The sequence below is a fragment of the Magnolia sinica genome, chromosome 1 (genome assembly GCF_029962835.1).
Source record: "Magnolia sinica isolate HGM2019 chromosome 1, MsV1, whole genome shotgun sequence".
Classification (NCBI taxonomy): Eukaryota; Viridiplantae; Streptophyta; class Magnoliopsida; order Magnoliales; family Magnoliaceae; genus Magnolia; species Magnolia sinica.
The window spans coordinates 15,938,240-15,958,633 of NC_080573.1; the positions used below are offsets into that span (position 1 = coordinate 15,938,240).

The window sequence follows — 20,394 nt, forward strand, 5'->3', positions numbered from 1 at the left end:
CTGTTGATAAGGTCAAAAAAATATTTATAAAGGGAAAAAACAAATATCAGCTTGATCCATAATTTCTATGGCTTACAATAAGTTTTTAATTATTAATCACCATTTTTTCTTATGGTGTGGTCCACCTAAGATCTGAATATATAATATTTTTTTGGATCATTTCTAAAATGAGTTAGAAAAACGGATGGACAGCTTGGATATGAAATAAAAACATCAAGGTGGGCGTTACAGTCAGGGCCGCACCGTGTTAGGTACGGCCGGGGCCGCACCTAATCCGATCCCTCTCATTTCACCCTCTCTTTCCTCCTTCCCGTTGAAATCTGAAATTCACACCCCTCTTTTTGTCTGAAATCCCCTAATTTTCTGCTGGCAATGGAAGAAGAGCCTAAGAAGAATCTGGACATTTGCGGCAGTCTCTCCCTCATCGATTTCTCTTTCGAGGACGATTCCCTCCTCATCCCTACGTCTTCCGATCGTCTCCGGGATCGGCAATCTTCTGGTACGCCTTTCTTTTTCTTTTTTTTTTTGATCTTGATCTGACCAGTTGATGGGACTTTTTGTTTTTTTCCAGATAAATCACTCCCGTTGATGTTGCGATGGATGCTTGTCTAGGGTTATGATTAGATCGGATTGTTATTGTTAAAAATGTTTGAGATTTAGGGTTTTTGGGTATTTTCCGATACTCAGGATGAAAGATTGTAGCCTTTGGGATTTTTACTTTGTACAGTGGGAACTATGGTTTGATAATCCTAACTGTTGATACGCCGGATTTCTCCATGATAGGCTATGCACAAAATATCCTAGTCTAGGATATCCTAACTGTATAGAGTTGGCCTTTTTCTTGATGAAATGTGAATTGTTGCTGTGTTGTTTAAAGTGCTTTGATGGGTTATGATTCTTCTGATATGGGAGATTTTTGGTTCATGGGCCATGATGTAATGTAAACTGTTTGGACCATGATAACGTGGGCTCCATTTGCCACTTGTGCAAGCTGAAAAACCGAATAGCACTTCACAACCTTTAGGGTTGACTGCTTTCCAGAAAATTAAGAAAGAAAAATGCAGCTTTTTGGCTGAAGAAATATAGCTCTAGGTTTATGGGAAATTGTAGGGTTTTGTAGGATGATTCCATGATGCATACCCACACATATCTAATGGGGGCATCTTGAAATGATTGAATGGGATAGAACCATCCTATTGGTGGGACTTTTGATCTGTGGCCTATCCATGTGACCACCTACCAAATCAATAGTCTCTCCTCGCCATGCGCATTTTCACTTTTGTTAGATGGAGATCACACTTCATGGAGCTTCTATGAAGTGAGAATCTTCATACTATGTCCCTTAAGGGGCTGTTTGATTTTCTAACTGCAGTGGTAATTCAAGGTAAATAAGTGTAAATAAATAATTATGACTAATTTCACCTGTTTGAAATCTGCTACGAAATACATTTCGGAAACTGGTCACAAAAACCATGTTATTATCGATTTAAACTTGTGGGTCCCATCGTGATGTATGTGACTTATTCACACCATCCAACTTTTTTAACATCACATTCTAGGGCATTAGTCCAAAAATGAGGCAAATCCCATGATCGAGTGGGCCACACCTTAATAAACAATGATTATAAAGACGTCATCTGTTGAAAGCTGTTTTCACCCTAGGGTTAAATCGATGTTGATTTGTCATCCAACCTGTTCATAAGGTCACAGAGCCATGGATAAAGGGAAAACAAAAATATCAGCTTGATCTAGAACTTCTAGGGCCACAAAAAGTTTTCAATGGTAGGAGCTCAAGTCCCATTGTTTCCTACGGTGTGGTCCACTTGTGCTATAGATTGCCTCATTTTTCGGTTCATGCCCTAAAATGAATTGGCTAAAGGGAGGAACGGTGTGGATAAGACACGTATATCATGGTGGACCCCACAAATTAATGGTTTTTTCCTCAGGTGACGCGAGAGTGCTATAAATGAAGGCGGCTGTCAATATCACCTTGAAAATGCAGCCGGATATTCAAAAGTAAATAATTATTACCCATTTACCTTGAATTACCACTGCAATTAGAAAATCAAACAACCCCTAAGGGTCATTTGGTTGCCTGGAAATGGGGCTAACTGTAAATGATTTACAGCCTGTGTTTGGATGCTAAAAAATGCCTGTAAATGATTTACAGGCTGTAAATCATTTACAGCTATTAGCCTCATTTGATTTGCAGGCAGAAAGGTGTGATTTCATTTACAGGCTCTCCATTTATAGGACTTGAAAAATTTACAGGCTATCCAAACATTGACAATCATTTACCTGTAAATCATTTACAGCTTACAGCCAAACAGGACAGTCTGTAAATGATTTACACCCATAAACCATTTACCACTTAAACCATTTGTAGGCATCCAAATGACCCCTTAGGATTCTAATGCTTTTAGGTGTTTGGAATGCTTCTTAACATGCTATTTCTGTTATTGCATGTTAAGGTTTTGGTTGAGAAGACTTGATTTTCAATCACATACTTGTGTTTTGGATTTGAGGTATTATACAATGCTTAGCCCTAGTAAGTGGCAGTTTTTGTTTGGGCCAAGATTATCTTTTCTAGTGGAGCTGCCTTTCAGTGATCCAAAATGCTCATATGCTAGGACTTATTGTGGATTTGTTTTGCAATAAGTTCTCTCTGTTTGCAAAGACCCTTGGAGAAGCTCGAGGACAAGATATTTATGAAAGTTTGGTATGATCGGCTTTTGTCTTCCAATTTGAGGGGGAGTGGTGTACCTATGATGCCCTAATATACACATATGCATACACAAATATGGGGAGCAAGCAATGCATGGATATGATTACAGATCACATAAACTCTGAGAGACCCACATACGTGTCACACATTGCTCCCAAGAAGCACCTACCTTGATCAAGATAGAGTCAGTAATTCCCATGATTTTCTTAGTGAAATTTTGATGACCAGCTGCCCACTTGACATCAACCCTCCTTTACCTAGCCAGTCTTGCGACTGATTGTTGCTTTGCGACCGAAGCGGAGTTTTACATAAAATAGCATAAGATTGTTAATAGGAAAAGGGTTCTATGAAGAAATAAATGGAAGCCACCAAGAGGTTTGCTCGAAGACATGTCGGTGTATTGCAATATGATATGTAGAGACTTTAGGCTGCATTTGGATGCCTGTGAGTGTTTTAAGTTTTAAGTTACAAATAACTTACAGGTGAAAGAAAGTTACAAGCAGTGTTCGAATTATCTCCGATATTATTGAAATATCTTCGATATTATCTTTATCTCCAACTCAACGATACCGATAACACTGGTAGCGATACTGATAACGCTGGTAGTATAAAAAATTTCAGGTATTATCAATGTATCACTAAGTATCACCAACGTATCAATATCACTAATATAATCACCAATATTTTCAACTATGTAAATTCTAGGTGTCGCTTGTATTGCCAATGCATCAATATCGCTAATGTATCACTAATATTTTCGACTATGTAAATTCTAGGTAATGCTTGTATCGTAAGTGTATCGACGGTATTTCAATAATATCGCCAACGTATTGATATCATCAAAAATTTGCTTATTAAAAAAAATTTGTATTTCATTTTTTTATTCATGGGCACATGGTTATATTTAGTGTTCAATTTATCATTGATAATATTGATAATATCTCAATTTTATCGATATCGCAACATGTGCGATATTAAGACCACAATCTTTCATTTCCTTTCCAATTGTTGATGATTTATTGATGAAATATCATGTGTTGTTGATATTTTGCAATATCGATTGATATTTGGATGGAATGTTGGATGGTTAAATAGGCCGCATGGGAAACTTGTTATGTATGCATCCTTTTTGTAATTTTTTTTTATATTTCTAAATATACAAATATGTACATTTTAACATCTCCTGAAGTTTCGTTGAAAATTCGATCATTTCCCCATGTTTCCCCGCATTTCCGTTATCAACGATATTATCGACGATATCGATATTGTTTCCGTATCCCTAGCCAGCAAAACTTATAGCGATACCGATACTTTGAACACTGGTTACAAGTAATCCTATTTGGATGTAAGCTGTAACTTACTTAAAGGTAACTTAGTTTTTGTGTTTGGATAACCTGTAAGTTAGTTACAGGTAACAAGTTGTATATTCACACTAACCAGAGCTTAGAGTATGGAATTGTTTAAAAATCAGATTGATAGATAAGAAAGCTTGAATAAAAGTATGCCATTTTATTAAGCCCATCTAGATGAATAGTTGGGATGATTCTTAGGCTAAACTAATCATCAGGTAGGCCATAAAAGTGGGCCTACATATTGAAATGCTTGTAAAAGCCAAATGACCTACTTCCACATTGTTTTCATGACTTACGCCATCTAATCCATTCGTCATGCTAGCTTCAATATGATGAAGAGACAAAAATCAGGTCATTCCAAACCCAGGTGGGTCACACCATGTGATCTTCGAGGTCTTAGGCATGATTTCACAGTGTTCTTTAAGTTGTGGCCCACCTAAACTTTCGATCAGCCCGATTTGTCATTTTTACGGTGAGTATGAGGAGGAGAACATGATGAAAAAGGTGGATTAGCATTTCTTCATTTAATCAGCAATGTTTCCTCTCGATCAAACCAAGCCTCCAAGTAGATTATAGTAGATGTAAAAGGAAGGGCTAGAAGAAAGTTATTAGAGTGCATGACTGATTGTTTTAATTACACTGAAAATACAAAAGGAAATGCTAAGATGGGCCATAAGGTCCAAATTCCAAAATATGAGGTTCATTGAACTGACATGCATGCATAAACCACTATATTTGTTTTGGATCAAAACGATATTTGTTTTTTCCCCCCTTCATCCAGGCCTTTATGATCAAATCAACAGGTTGGATGTTAAATAAACATTATGCGGGCCCTAGGAGGTTTTTAATGGTGCACATTCAATCACTACTGTTTTTTTGTGGTGTGGTCCACCTACGATTTAGATTTGCCTCATTTTTTTTGGATCAAGCCCTAAAATGATCTGGAAAAATAGATGGATGACGTGGATAAAACACATACAACATGGTGGGGCCCAGAGAGAGAGAGAGAGAGAGAGAGAGAGAGAGAGAGGCTCAAAGTAGGTAGGTGGTAAGCTACGTTTCTTCCTCCCTTTCTCAAATTTAAAACAGGCACCTGCTGCCTTTAAGAAAGTCACCTGTTGATGCAGGACATGTGATCTAACCATTTGGAAGCTAGAGATTATTAACGGATCAATCAAAGTAAGTCATATAATAACATGCCATTCTACCATGATTTAAAGAGTATCAAATAGATAATAAAATTCAGATTTACATTAAATCACAATCCCACATAAGCATGAAAATCTAAAGCCCAATGAGACTCTCACGTTAGCATGGGTATGGTTTTAATTCAATGGGCAGATTTGCACAATTCTAGGGTTAGGGTTTCAAGGGGTTTTGGGAATTTTGGGAAAAATGAGAGATTTAAGATTTGGGAATTAAGGATTTAGGGTTTTGTAGGGAACTGGAGATTAGGGTTTTAGGCTAGGGTTTATGGGACAGGAAGATGGATTGGAAGAAAACAGAGGGAATGGGTTGATCGTACAGTCATATGATCCTATCTGTACGTGTGGGGTTGGTGGTGACGGGTTGGGTTTGGTGGAGTGATGGCTAGAAAAAGATGGATTTAGGTTTAGAAGGAAAGGGTAGGAGGAGTTTGGGTTTGTAGGAAAAAAGTGGTAGGGAAGAAGGATTTGAGAAGAGATGAGAATAAAAAAATACATTTTAGAAGAGAATAAGATAGAGATGAAAAAGATAATTAGGCTTCACACTTTTGGATTCACACCAAATCGTCTTTTTGCACAAGAGAATCTCAAATCACAGTTTGGGTTTGTAGGAAAAAAGTGGTAGGAAAGAAGGATTTGAGAAGAGATGAGAATAAAAAAAATACATTTTAGAAGAGAATAAGATAAGGGGTGAAAAAGATAATTAGGCTTCACACTTTTGGATTCACACCAAATTGTCTTTTTGCATAAGAGAATCTCAAATCATATGAGAGAGAGTGTTTTTTTTTTCAAGTAAAAGAGTTGTTTTCATTCCACCATTATTGGGCTAGGGCTGGACATCCCCCCATTTATAGTCTCAACACATGTTTTGACAAAAATACCCTCACCTAATAAAAACATACCTCATGTGTCCCATGATACAATCAACTGAAAATAACTCATCCTAAACTATAAATAATGATAAAAACATAAAATCAGCTAATCCTAATACTAATGACCAAAGCGATCAAGGATCACAATGATCCAGCCATCTGATCGAAGGAGCCACATATGATCCAACGGTCCGATTGCCGTGTCCTCCCGATCCAACAGCCAAAACTCCTCAAAGAAGCAACCCAAATGCATCTTCTTAACGTAAGACGCACGATCATGCATGTGGGGTCTTCAAGTCCTTAGTGCGGCCCAACCGAGCCCATGTACAAGTCATCAAGCCAAAGTGAAGGCTGGGCCAATCTCCTCCTCCTCTTGTATACTCTAAATGGTTGGATGTCCTCATCACCCGTGAGTGGAAAAAATACCACATTCCCTTGTAACATTTCTTCTTCCTTACCTGATACAAAGTTACAGGTTGAAACTTTGTCACCTGTAAGATTTCTCCCCTAAACACTAACTGTAAGAAAGTTACCTGCAACTTTCCTACATTTTACAGAAGTTACAGATATCCAAATGACCCCTTCGTCTCTTACTCTGGGTCATCACCCAATGATCCAAACTGCTTATATGACAAATGTCACTTTGTACAGTGGAAAGTCAACAAATGAAAGCTCTCAATTGGATTATTTCAACCCTTGGATAATTTGCAGTGATTGAATTCAAGCAGTGTGATTTTGGCCCTCCACAATGCTCCCATGATATGGGTTATGTGGATTGACTATTTGTTTGGCTGGGTGCAATAGATGCTTTTCTTAAAATTGCACTAATTGGGTGAACCTAATCATCCATTGGTTGGATGGTTAGCATCATTGCAATGATTGAATTTTTGGAATCAGAGGTAGTCTGATATTGGACCATGCCCTTCCATATTTGCCCCATGATTTGATTGACATACATGTTTACCAAGTGTATAATCTTAAAATCGTGGGTGATCCTAACCATCATCAGTATCATTATCAAAGACTTATCGCAACTAATTGGGTTCGGCAACACAAATCCTGTTCTCCCATTCCACCATATCACCATTCATTAGTAGGGTGTGTATTGTTTATCCATGAGATGTCCCTTGCGGGTGGGCCTCATGATTTGGATAGTCTTAAAGCTTTGAATTGATATACATGCTTGCTAATCTCTCTCTCTCTCTCTACAATTTTTTATTGCCACAACCATTGTTTATATATAAAGGAACCTTCTCATGTTATTATTACTATTATAGCAAATCTTTTGACCTTTCTTTGGCATGGTTCTTGCTACTTTCTAGAATTACCTAAAGCAATTTCCCACTTGGAACTAAATTGACAGGGCTTTCAGAAAATTGTAATAGTCATGGTCGCATTGGAGGTTTTGAGGTTGAAAATGCTCTGGAAAGGGACAACATACCAAACTCGAGCCAGGAAATGGAAGAGGCTCCTGCGTTGGTGCCATCAGAACCAAGCAGAATAAGAAGAGCTGGCAAGTGTAATTTGCGCAAAAGTTTAGCTTGGGATAGTGCCTTCTTCACAAGTGAAGGTATGCTTCTATGAATACATGTGCATAAGAGAAATCTACATTTTTTACTTTAATAAGTTAACTTCCCCATTAAAAAAAAAAGTTGACTTTCCCATTTCGACATTCCTTACAAATTTCACATCACAGTCATTTTTAATGTCTTCCATGTTATCAGGTATTCTTGATCCTGATGAATTAGAAGTTGTAAGTAAAACATTCAAGAAGTCTTTGGCACATGCATTACCTGGAATTCAAGAAGATCTTAGGAAATCAGCTGAGTCAACCTCTACATTATGCAGCGATGCTTCAGCACTTGAAAGCCTTGAAATTGAATTGTTTGAGGATATACGAGCCTCCATTCAAAAGTCAGCTTATGAGTGTGGCAATGCTTCCAATGTGGCGTCATCTAGCAGCAAAGCTCAACAAGGGGAAGTGGATGTACCATGTACTGGTTGTGAGTCTCTTTCTTCTTCTTCTTCTTTTCTGCTCCTCCTCTTTTGGTGGTGTCTTTTTTTTTTTTTGTTAGCATGTTAGTACACCCCACTGTCAGATCACACTTCACTGTTAGCCACCCCCACTAGGGATCGATACCAAGGCCTCAGTGTTGAAACGAGGTATCTTTCACTCAGTCTACCACTTGAGCTATGGATCAGGGTGTTGGTGGTGAGTGTCTTTATTCAGTATTGTGTAACTGAAATGTGAGCTTATGTTAATGTTGGTCTATGTTACTTGATCTCCATGTGGGTGTCAACACAGCATGGGATCGGGTATTGCAGATCGTTTGAATCCAAATTCTCAGGATATGGTTATGCAAGAACTGGCTACAACCGCTAAGCATAATCATCTAACAAATGTTTCCTTAACAGTTTCACAAGTTGGGTTTTCAGTCCAGGTGTTACAGTTTGCTATATTTGCTAAAGAGAAATACTTTGATTCTCTAGTAGTGTGATGGATGATATGTTTGTATCTGAAATTACTCAGAAATTACTCACATGTCATACAAATAATTCAAAATAAACAATCCAAATTATGGGAACAAGTTTGGCTGTGTCAGGAACAAAAAATCACTCTTATTTGGTTATTGAAATATTAGATTGTTGGACATTTATTGGACAATTAGAAATGAAAACCGTCCGATGATCTTATTTCAAAAGACAATGTCTATGAATTAGAGGTTAGGACTGTTCAACGAACCTGATTTTTATACCGAAACTTAGTGACAAATTGACAATAGGTTCCACAATTTAGCTGGTTTAGTTTGGATTAATGTACTCCACGTGTACCCTTTCTAAGTGCCCACGTATCAAGCGTCATATGCAGCTGGAGTATCAAATAACTCCCTATGCTTAAATAGCTTATGGATCTGGAGTTCGAAAACCCTGGTAGATATGAACTTCGAGTCTTGTGGAAGGAGATCCTTTATCCCTTTCTTAAAAGATTAGGATAACCATTTGTTCAAAAAGAAAAAGGAAATATATTAGAACACAACGGGAAAACCCTGACCGAAACACTGGACGAAATTAAGCACAATGGCACTTCATGATTGGAACAGCTCTATTACTGGCGTTATGGGTTCAATACAATTTGTTTATTTCAAATCAGCCATAATGGCCCGTATCGTGTACGGTTACCATTAATGAATACCTTGTTCACATCCCACCAGAAAGCAGGGCTAATTTTCCCTTATAAACTCAGTAAGGAGTTCTGTCTTGTCCACTTCCGATTTAGCCAGCAAGTCAGCCTCTTCGTTGGCTTCTCTCGGGACATGCATAGAAAAGATTAAACAACCCCTACAACTATCTCTAATCTCTTCTATCATACCAGCAATCCTCCTTGGGTATATGACTCTTGCTCAGAGATTGTGTTTTTGGAGTCCCCTTCGACAGTATCAGGAAGTTGTTAGCCACCACAATCTTAACCATTTCAAGTAATGCCTTAGCCTCAGCTTTCGTAGAGTCAGCCAACCCCAAAGGGCCAGAGAATCTAGCTAGAAACATTCCCCAACTATCACGAACCAGCCTACCTTTAGCCAAAAGACCTGGGCTCCCCAAGGAACTCTGATCAAAATTCGACCTCATATGTGACTCAGGTACTCAACTTTTTTGAAGGATCCAAGTGTCATGGTTTCATTTTTATTTTAGTTTTTACTATATACAAATATCACTGTTGTTTAAAATCATGTTTTCAGACTGCTAAATTTTATGTAGTGGGAACTACTTGCCATAGGCACCATTCTTTCTTCATTTTAGTCGTAAGTATTGGTATATATTGGAAAGTATTCTCAGTCTTATGATGGTTACCATTTTACAGTGTCTCAGGTGGAGCATTCTTCTCGAAATAGGGTAAGTTATTTCCTGGCTGCAGTCCGTCCCTGACTCCCTGCTGTATGTTTCATCTTAGAGCATGTTGTAAATCAGTACATTCTGAAATTTCAGATGAAGCCCATCAGCAAGCCTTTGAGCTCTTCCAAGAGTCATGGTCTTAGTAAGCAAGTGCTAGAGAAAAACTCAAAGGAGGTTCTTGTTCGTCCACGAGCAGTAAGAATTTTTATCTAAGTACAAGTTTCTCTCTAAGTTTTGGCATTTGGTTAAACTGAAACTGGTTGATTTATTGAGTGAAGGGTGTCGCTAGAAGTGGAGACTGGAACTCTTCTTTAAAGCCACCAAAGATTTTACCAAGGGTGAACCCTCCCTCAACAGCAACACCAACCAAGAAAACTTTGGCTTCTTCTGAGTGTATCAAAATAAAAAATAATACTGCGAAGGCTTCAGGTAAGAACTTTTGCATTTTGTCTAGAAAGAACTAAGAATGAAGACTGATGTTTGCCATCTGCTTGATGTTTTAGTAAATGAAGATCTCTTGAATCCATATTGAGACACTTCTGTACAATATTTTTTTTTGGAGAAATGGGCTGGGTCACCTGTTCATCTAGACTGGATGATAGTTCTAAACTTGGTGACTTGACTTAAAACTCGGTCGAGTCATCTTGACTTGGCCAAAAATCAACCTGAGTCACCATAAAACTCGCTAGCTAGCTTGATTCAGTTTAGACTCAGGATGACTTGTCGAGTCGGCTCGCCCACTCGGTCGAGTCGATATGACTCAGCATGACTTGAACTGAGTCGCTCGCTGGGTTGATTTGTTTTTAAATCAGGCTAGTTTATTCATCATTAGGGACCTACCCATACGTTGAATGTGGATGCTTGGTTATTTATTCTAGTTCTTGTGTAACTTTTGATTAAATGTAACTTTTGCAGGAAGTGGAAGCAACCAGAAGTGTGTTGCACTTTCCAAGAAACCTGTTTCTGGTGCTACACCCACTGTGACTCCCAGTTCTATACCTTCACCAAAATCTTCTTCTTCAGGTTCGTCCTCGTCTGCCAAAACACTCCCATCAACTCCCTCCTCGCAAAACAGATCAGGCAGCACTAAAACCTTGAGAAATACGGCTGATTCTAGAAATGCCAATCCATCTTCCACTGATTCGATTATGAAAACCCCTCTTCGGATCTCCAGAAATAAAACCGGGTCCAGAAATTCTAATTTGTCGGCATATTTAATGTGTACTTCCAAGTTCTTGCCAAGCATATCACCTGCTACGTCCATCGATGGCTCATCTTCTGTGTCATCTTCCTCGACATGTACGGCCAGCCAAATGTCGAACAGTTCGAAAGCAAGCCTTGACATCAGCTCCACTTCCTCCTCTTGTGGAGGGGATTTTTTAGTGCGGGATGCCACTGAGCGACCTGCTCAGCCCTTTATTGGACGTGAAAATTCCGTAGCAGGATTTCCCAGTCAATGTGTTGAGAAAGCTTCTTTGGGAACTGGTGTTCTTTCTCATCCAGCAGCTTCGAATGCTCCTAGAAGTGTGCAAAACTTCAGACCATCAGGTCTACGAATGCCATCTCCAAAGATTGGTTTCTTTGATGCGGTTAGTAGTTATTTGGTCATATCCAGTGGGAATTATATTTTTCTTATTTTTTAGCTTGTAACTGTCGCTGAGAAAAAATCTTCTGATTTTCAGGAGAAAACTGCTGTGCGCGCTTCGAACACTGGTCCGCAATTTAATTCAGGACTTAGAAGTGGTCTGCTTAAGAATGCTTCTGGAATCAGTAACCTTGATGGGGCTATCAAGCAAAGACCTAAGCTTCAATATGCAAGACCTCTAACCCTGAATGGATCCATGAAATTCAATTCTCAACTCATTGGTCCATCACATCAGGCTTCTGTTTCTGGCATGAAACCTGCCTCCACTCAACAGCCTCAACAACCACCCAATCCATCTCGGGTACCATCTAGCACTCCAAGAACCAAAAACCATCCTAGAACAGTTGTAGCAGTTCAGGGCTCATCTCTTAGAACTAGTGGAGGGAGCAACCATAACACTTCGGAGTTAGGAGCAGAAGTGGCTGATAAAGAAAAGTATGATCAGACTTCAGATCTGAAGACGGGAGAACATGATGATCAAAATGCTATCAAGATGTATGAGGCCACAGAGACTGAAAGGCAGGTCCATTTGAGAGAGATTGAAATAATTTCTATGAAGGAAAATGAACGTTGCTGTTATGTTGAAGCAAATCATGAATTTGATGTAAAGAATGTGGATGATTCCAAATTAATTTACAATTCTGGGGAACATGTTCAAGACAAGAAGGATTTCAAACAAGGTTCGTCAGAGCCTAGTTCTTTTGGCAATAGGAGTGTATTGGTTGAATTGAACATTGAGTTAGCTGCGAAAAAGGCCGTTGATAAGATGTCAATGTTTCCTTTTCTAGAGAAAGGCATTCAGGCACCTTTGCCAGTTGCCCATTTAGATCCTGCAGTTGAATTTGTGGAGGCGAATCTCACTGCCAAGAGCTTGAATGAACCAAAGGAGAATATCTCAGAGAGTAATTACAGTTCTTCTCCAGTTCCTTAGCGGCTGATTCTCTTCATCGAGGTAAGGAAATTCCCGAGTCCCAAAAAAGATTAGGAAGCAATTGATTTTTATTTTTATTTTAAAAAAAAATTATTTTATAGATGTTGACACTGTTAGTAGTGAAACTATTGCGGTTTCTGCCAATATATTAATACCCTCCTGGTTCTTGCACTTCTGTAGATATGATATTAAGAACACTGTTTCCTATAACTTCAAGCAATCATTTTACCATTCCGAGAAGGAAAAAGAAAAGAAAATTTCAATTGATCATTGAATGCCTACTCACAGTTTCATGGAGCTTCCCAAGTCCCAACCTTCTTTTTAAATAAGTATCATGCATCCTTCAAGATTAATCAATGTTGCATTTGGATGCAACAGCAATTTGAAATGCAATTGCAAGTCTAATATAGTGGGAATATCCAAAATTGTTATTTCTCCTTCAATTTATATTTGAAAGAATGTAACTGCATCTTGAGGGATTCTTCCTCATTATCAATGTGGAAACATCGTAACCTTTGTAATGCAGGACGTTTTTCTGGGTAAAAAACCACCTTTACTATTGGAGCAAACCTTCCATGTTTTTATAGTCATTTGTAAATGTGACATGAAAAGCTCTTAGACATTGATGGTCCTATTTGGAGCTCCTCCATTGTTGGGCAGGTCTTATATTCCATTGCCTTGAAGAGTATCTTTTGCTGCTGCTGCCTCACGGGACTAGCCATGAGGCAGAGATTTCCTTTCTCTTGATCCACCAAAAAATGATAAATATAAAAAATCATTAATGTTTGTTGTTTAATCTTAATTAATCTTAATTTTCACAATTCAATTCACTTGTGCATCCAAACACAGCCCGAAAGTGTCAAGTTGCTGGAACGTCAAACATTTTCCTGCCAAAAAGAAGGATAAGCTGATATTTTTGAACTTCGGATACCTGCCTCTTCTAGATTTTTTTGCTCCATCTTGAGTTGGTGGCTTCCATTCCTCTTTGTGCTCCATCTTCCAACACCACCCTAATTTTCTGGGAGAATGATCTTGGATTTTGTTACCAAACTACTTCCCCTAAAATAGTTGCATGAATCTGTTATCCTGGCAGTAGGGGTGTATTTTGGGCAGGTTGGGTTTGGTTGGGGCTCAACCTGAGCCTGACCTAACCTCAAGAGGACCCAACCTGCAACCCGGCCTGACCTGAATTCCAACCCGAACCCAAACTGAATGCCTCCATACTCAACCCTAAACTGACCCAGCCTGACCTGACTCAAATATATGTGATCATTTCCAAGTTCCCAACCTGACCTAACTTGACCTGAATTTGCTCAACCCAAACCCAACCCAATTTCAAATCGGGTTGGATTTTTCCAACCCGTGAGACCGAGGTCGAATCCCAAGGGACTGAAACCTGTACGTTATCTGAAACTAGGTAGAATTAAAATTAGATTAAGATGAAATCTAAATAGAATGACCTTTTAGGGAATAATTGTGAAATAATTATTTAAAACTTAAGAAAATCAGAATTAAGAAACTAGGGATTCAGAGGATCCACTTGTAGAGATCAGGGAGATCTTATGCCCGCTTCAAGAATTATGGAAATTGAACTGAACTTACTTGATTTAGTTTTCAAGAGATGAAAGGTATATGAATTAGAGTGGATTCCATCACCAAACCATGCCCAGGAGACAAAGCAACAACAGAATTAAACCAATTACCAACCAATCAACAATGCATGAAGGTTAGGAAGGGTACCGTCATCCGACCATGCCCATGAGACGATGGTGAACAACAGGGCTTCCTGACGTCATAAACATCAAAAGGGAAAAAGGAAATATTCAAAGCCATTGCAGACCCATTGTAATTTCAGTCATAACAGACCATTAAAGACTTAAAAAACATTCCTTTAATAATCAACTAAAATCAAATTCAATTCGTAAATTTAAATTAAAAGCATAAAATAGAGTCTTCCATCTCACTACAAGCTTCACCTCTTAGCCCTAGCCAAGAGGTTTAGCCTAGCATGATCAAGCTAGAACCAAAGAAAAAACATCAAAGGAAAGAAATAAATAAAAGTTGAATTGAACATTGAGTTAGCTGCGAAAAAGGCCGTTGATAAGATGTCAATGTTTCCTTTTCTAGAGAAAGGCATTCAGGCACCTTTGCCAGTTGCCCATTTAGATCCTGCAGTTGAACTTGTGGAGGCGAATCTCACTGCCAAGAGCTTGAATGAACCAAAGGAGAATATCTCAGAGAGTAATTACAGTTCTCCTCCAGTTCCTTAGCAGCTGATTCTCTTCATCGAGGCAAGGAAATTCCCGAGTCCCAAAAAAGATTAGGAAGCAATTGAATTTTTTTTTTTTAAAAATAATTTATTTTATAGATGTTGACACTGTTAGTAGTGAAACTATTGCGGTTTCTGCCAATATATTAATACCCTCCTGGTTCTTGCACTTCTGTAGATATGATATTAAGAACACTGTTTCCTATAACTTCAAGCAATCATTTTACCATTCTGAGAAGGAAAAAGAAAAGAAAAATTCAATTGATCATTGAATGCCTACTCACAGTTTCATGGAGCTTCCCAAGTCCCAACCTTCTTTTTAAATAAGTATCATGCATCCTTCAAGATTAATCAATGTTGCATTTGGATGCAACAGCAATTTGAAATGCAATTGCAAGTCTAATATAGTGGGAATATCCAAAATTGTTATTTCTCCTTCAATTTATATTTGAAAGAATGTAACTGCATCTTGAGGGATTCTTCCTCATTATCAATGTGGAAACATCGTAACCTTTGTGATGCAGGACGTTTTTCTGGGTAAAAAACCACCTTTACTATTGGAGCAAACCTTCCATGTTTTTATAGTCATTTGTAAATGTGACATGAAAAGCTCTTAGACATTGTTGGTCCTATTTGGAGCTCCTCCATTGTTGGGCAAGTCTCATATTCCATTGCCTTGAAGAAAATCCTATTCCAGAAGATCCTATATCAACTATACATCATCCTCGCATTTATGCCGGAGACATTACCAATGCTATAGGCTTTGGCTTATGTAGATAAACAATGACGAATAGGATTGTGGCATTCCACTCATTGCCACTGTGGAAGGATGTTGCCAAAAAGAATGGAAAGCTGATTTGCTCTGTTGGATGTGTCGGATTTTTTCGCTCCATCTTGAGTTGGTGGCTTCCATTCCTCTTTGTGCTCCATCTTCCAACACCACCCTAATTTTCTGGGAGAATGATCTTGGATTTTGTTACCAAACTACTTCCCCTAAAATAGTTGCATGAATCTGTTATACTGGCAGTAGGGGTGTATTTTGGGCAGGTTGGGTTTGGTTGGGGCTCAACATGAGCCTGACCTGACCTGGCCTGACCTCAAGAGGACCCAACCTGCAACCCGGCCTGACCTGAATTCCAACCCGAACCCAAACTGAATGCCTCCATACTCAACCCTAAACTGACCTGGCCTGACCTGACTCAAATATATGTGATCATTTCCAAGTTCCCAACCTGACCTAACTTGACCTGAATTGCTCAACCCAAACCCAACCCAATTTCAAATCAGGTTGGATTTTTCCAACCCTAACCCTAACCCTGATAACCTGACCCACCCGACCTGAACTTGGGTCAGTCGGGCTGACCCGAACTCAAGTTGCAGCACTACCTGGCAGTGCTAGGTTCTTGTTTCCTTTCCAAGTGGTGTAAAAGCTCTGCATTTTGTCAATGTAGTCTATTGAAGCTGAAAACAGAATGAACTGAGACTTACAGACTGATGAATGCAAGTTTTGTCATGCAGGGTCATGGCGTAATTTGGCCGATGATATCTATAGCCTGTATCGAGAACAAGAAACGTCTGTTTGTTTCACCGATACTTCTGTGTTGAGGAGTAGAAATAGGCAGGTTTGTGGAAAGGATCTTGGAGCAATAGCAGATGTTTAGTTCCACCAATCTTTGCTGGATTTTTGGTTCTTTTGGATTGTTGGTTATACATAACCCATGAGTCAACCCTTGTCGTCCAGAAGGCCAATTGTCAATAATGGTTTTGCACAAGCAATTGGATAGGCAGTTCAACAGTAAGGTGGAGTTGTGATCTGGGATTTAAGCCCATTCATTCAGGTATGTTGCTTGCCGTTAACACGCGTCCGTTCGGAACTTTCAGGGACACTGCACTGTGATACAACACCTGCCGATGTCTGTACTGATTACCGCCATGTCATAGCTTAGTGGCATTTTCTCTGTGTTTGGATGACCTGTTGAGAGGATGCAGCTGTGGTGATGGCCAATGCCAGCGGGTCTTTTACATTGCAGAATGCTTTCACTGAAAGTTCCAAGCGACCCCCCAAAGTGTTCAAAATCCCACGTTAATGCCATTGTATTATAGATGTTGACTTTATGTTTGTCGATTGAGATCTTCTGTTAATTTCATTCTCAGCCTGTTGTGTTAATAAGATTTTGCTAGTTAGGCAATTGCTCTGTAGTTCTGTGCAATGAGTATGCTGATTGCATCGACAAACCTTTACTGTGATTTCATTGATTTAGCTAATGCAGAGATAGTCATGGTTGCTTCTGCTGCTGCTGCTGCTGCTGTTGTTATTATTATTATGATTATTATTATTATTTGGAAAGAAAAGGTACTATGAGGTCAAGCTCCGTTGGGCCCTACCAAGACTGGTGTGGGACATCTGAACCATGCATCAGGGCCATGGGCCAAAAAAGAGGCCAATCCATGACTTAGGTGGGCCACACCACAGGGAATAGCTGAGAGTGCATGCCCACCCATTAAAACCATCCTGATTGTTTTTGGGCGCCCACTGAGATGTGGTTCAGTCATCTGGCCTGTCCACTATGTGCATCCCACTTGGATGAGTCATGCCAAATTTCAGGCCATTTCAAAACTCAGGTTTTGATATATTTAAGGCATGATTTCACATGGCTCCAATGTGCGGCCCACCCAAGCTTCGGATACGGCTGATTTTCAGGACATTCCATAACTTGGAGGGCACCCACTTCAGATGTCCGACACACATCACTGTGGGCCCCATACCTTATGGGAAATCCCATGAGGTCAGTACCTTTTCCCTATTTTTAATGCACACACTCATGCATGATGCATTGATCAGTCTTTTCTTGTTTGTGAGTACTATGGCCGAGTAAGACCTTTGATATGCAGACACTTGGAAATTGTATATGTGGCATTCATCAACTCAAATTAAACCCAGTAAATTGTGAAATCCAATCTTACTATTCATGAACACTTGTTTGATGAAATAGGACCACTGAATTTTTTTCATTTAAAGATTTTGCAGATTCCCACTTTTTTTTTTTGGTTCTACATGCACTCTCACACCCACACACACCGTTGAAACACATTTTGTCTACCACTGAGGCATGAGTAGGGACCCAAGATTCCCACGTTAATAATAGAGTATTTGCAAATACGTATATAAAAACAAATGGTTGCAAATAACCATATAGTTAATTCGTTGTTTCTGAAAGTACTCATATTCCATTATTTTTTATAACTTCTGTTAGCAATTGTTAGAGAATGAGAAAAATGCCTTGGACAAAACATGTCACAAAATTCTCCTCCATAGAATAGAAATCCTTTGATGTTCCTCCATGTGGAATATATCATAAAAACAATTGGGATTTCTTCTTGTTGTAGGAGACAGGTTCTCGGATAGGGGTGGGTTCATTATTTTTTGCTAAAAAAATCAACCCTTAGGGCCTGTTTGTTTCCCCTTTTACTCCTGTAATTACTTGTAATTTTGGGGGTCTGTTTTCCTGTTTTTTGTTTGCTTCAAGCAATAAATCCGCTTTTGAAATTACGACAGCAAGTGACACTGATGTCATAGCCATTTCTGGAAATCCCATTGGATTTCCTTCTGCCAGATCGAATAGCCCGCGAGAGCATATAAACTGTGAGGTGTAACACTCTTTTTTCTTCTCATCCTGCAAAGCTACAATATCCTTGGTCTGGCGATTATAACTCGCATAGAGAAAATCGGTTATCTCCTCAAAATGATTCACCTATTAGATGTAGAAATTCGTATCTGTCTCCGACTGGGGATCTAATCCTTGCAAAACTCCTTTGCTTGTGATTGCCGTTTCTAAATATGGATTGTCATTGTAAGTCAAGGTATTCCATCTCTTATACGTTCAAGTATCTTTGTAATGTGACTACTGTGAAATGAATGTTGTCTGCGCTACATTTTACACTTGCATGGACTCTGTTCCGTCGACAAACAGGTATTCCATCTCTTATACGTTCAAGTATCTTTGTAATGCGACTACTGTGAAATGAATGTTGTCTGCGCTACATTTTACACTTGCATGGACTCTGTTTCGTCGACAACTGCCCAAACCTTTTCTTTTACCTCATGTTGAGGATTGTAAAAGGTAACCATTGCGCCTCTTGTTGAGGATTGTAGAAGGTAACCATTGCGCAAATGCAATGCATCACCGGTGTAAAAGCGGAAACAAACAGGCCATCAAAGAAAAGCTAACAAAAATGGAGAACGTTATTCTTTACATGGTTATTCGCAAATATAGTACTGTTTAGGTAGTTATTGTTAGAATGGATGCCGAGTTCATGCTCTTCCGAATAGAAAGTTCATGGAGGCAGAAGCTATGGTGGGGCTCACCCAAAAGTTCATGAGCAATCCATTCGGTTCATCAGTTTTGTAAGCTGACAATAGAATAGGAGCTCTAAAAATGACTGAAATTCAAAACTCAGAAACAATGAAAATGGAAAAGCTCACTGTTGGAACCTTTCCAGAGCCCATCATGATGTTTATGTCATCCAAACCGTTCATGAGATTATTCTCATTGGGATGAACTGTGGATACAAATATTAGCCTGATCTGAAAGTTTCGCTGCTTCATGAAGGTTTTAATAGTAGTGATGATCACATGCAATCGATTCTGGGGCCCACCATGATGCACGCGTGACATCTGCTACGATTACTGGGTAAGTCATCCCATTAATTCTCCTACAGCCCAAAATCAAGCTGATCAGAAATTATGATTTGTATGCCATCCACCCGTTCATCATGATTATGAATAACGCAAAGATAGGCCATTCCAAAACTCAGGGAGGGGAGAAAACAAGGTTAGATCTATTACGTCCCAATGCGTATTGTAATGTGCTAAATCCAGGCCGTAGCATGCCGCATTAGGGATTGGGTTTGAACAATCGAAACTGTTAGAAGGATGAAGATAAAGAACGTTTTTATAAATTATGATTCATCTCATTAGAGACCCGTGGTGCTGGGTGGTGCTAGAAAAGCTCTATGGCCCCTACCATGATGTATGTGTTTTATCCCTGCTGTCCATCCATTTTAATAGATCATTTTAGGGCATGCGATAAAAAATGAGGCAGATCCAAATGTCAGGTGGACCACACCGTAAAAAATAGTAGTTGTTGAACGTCCACCGTTGAAAACTTCGTGGGGGCTACAAAACTAAATCTGATATTTGTGTTTTCCCTTCATCCTGTCTAAGTGGGTTGGACGGCAAATAATGTCACGGTTTGGCTAGTGACGCTGCCACCTGGCTACTATGATCTTTGGGTCCTGCCACCAAGTATGTGTTTTATCCACACCGCCCATCCATTTTTCTAGATTATTTCAGGGGTTGATCTAAAAATTTAGGCAGATCTAAATTTCAGGTGGACCACACTACAGGAAAACAGTAGTGAGTGAATGTCTGCCATTAAAAACCTCATAGGGCCACTGATAATGTTGATTTGACATCCAACCGGTTGAATAGGTCACACAGATCT

At 39.2% G+C, this 20,394-nt stretch overlaps 1 protein-coding gene across 2 annotated transcripts; it reads left to right on the forward strand.

Annotated features, from left to right (window-relative positions):
• Positions 1-241: 241 nt before the first annotated feature.
• LOC131241059 (uncharacterized) lies at positions 242-17,182 on the forward strand. 2 transcript variants are annotated; one of them, XM_058239701.1, is made up of 10 exons: positions 242-499; positions 7,518-7,724; positions 7,879-8,157; positions 10,014-10,045; positions 10,139-10,240; positions 10,324-10,474; positions 10,961-11,634; positions 11,728-12,370; positions 12,479-12,642; positions 16,409-17,182. In XM_058239701.1, the coding sequence occupies exons 1-9, from the start codon at positions 373-375 to the stop codon at positions 12,619-12,621; spliced, it is 2,358 nt and encodes a 785-aa protein (XP_058095684.1). In that variant the 5' UTR covers positions 242-372; the 3' UTR covers positions 12,622-12,642; positions 16,409-17,182. The 2 variants fall into 2 exon arrangements, with proteins under 2 accessions (XP_058095684.1, XP_058095676.1); XM_058239693.1 differs by having other exon boundaries at positions 243-499; positions 11,728-12,642.
• Positions 17,183-20,394: the final 3,212 nt, after the last annotated feature.

Coding starts and splice junctions, on each gene's coding strand:
- LOC131241059 (XM_058239693.1), top strand. CDS start 373: ATGGAAGAAGAGCCTAAGAAGAATCTGGACATTTGCGGCAGTCTCTCC. Junction 10,241..10,323: donor TTCTTGTTCGTCCACGAGCA/GTAAGAATTTTT, acceptor TATTGAGTGAAG/GGTGTCGCTAGAAGTGGAGA. Junction 10,475..10,960: donor TAATACTGCGAAGGCTTCAG/GTAAGAACTTTT, acceptor TAACTTTTGCAG/GAAGTGGAAGCAACCAGAAG.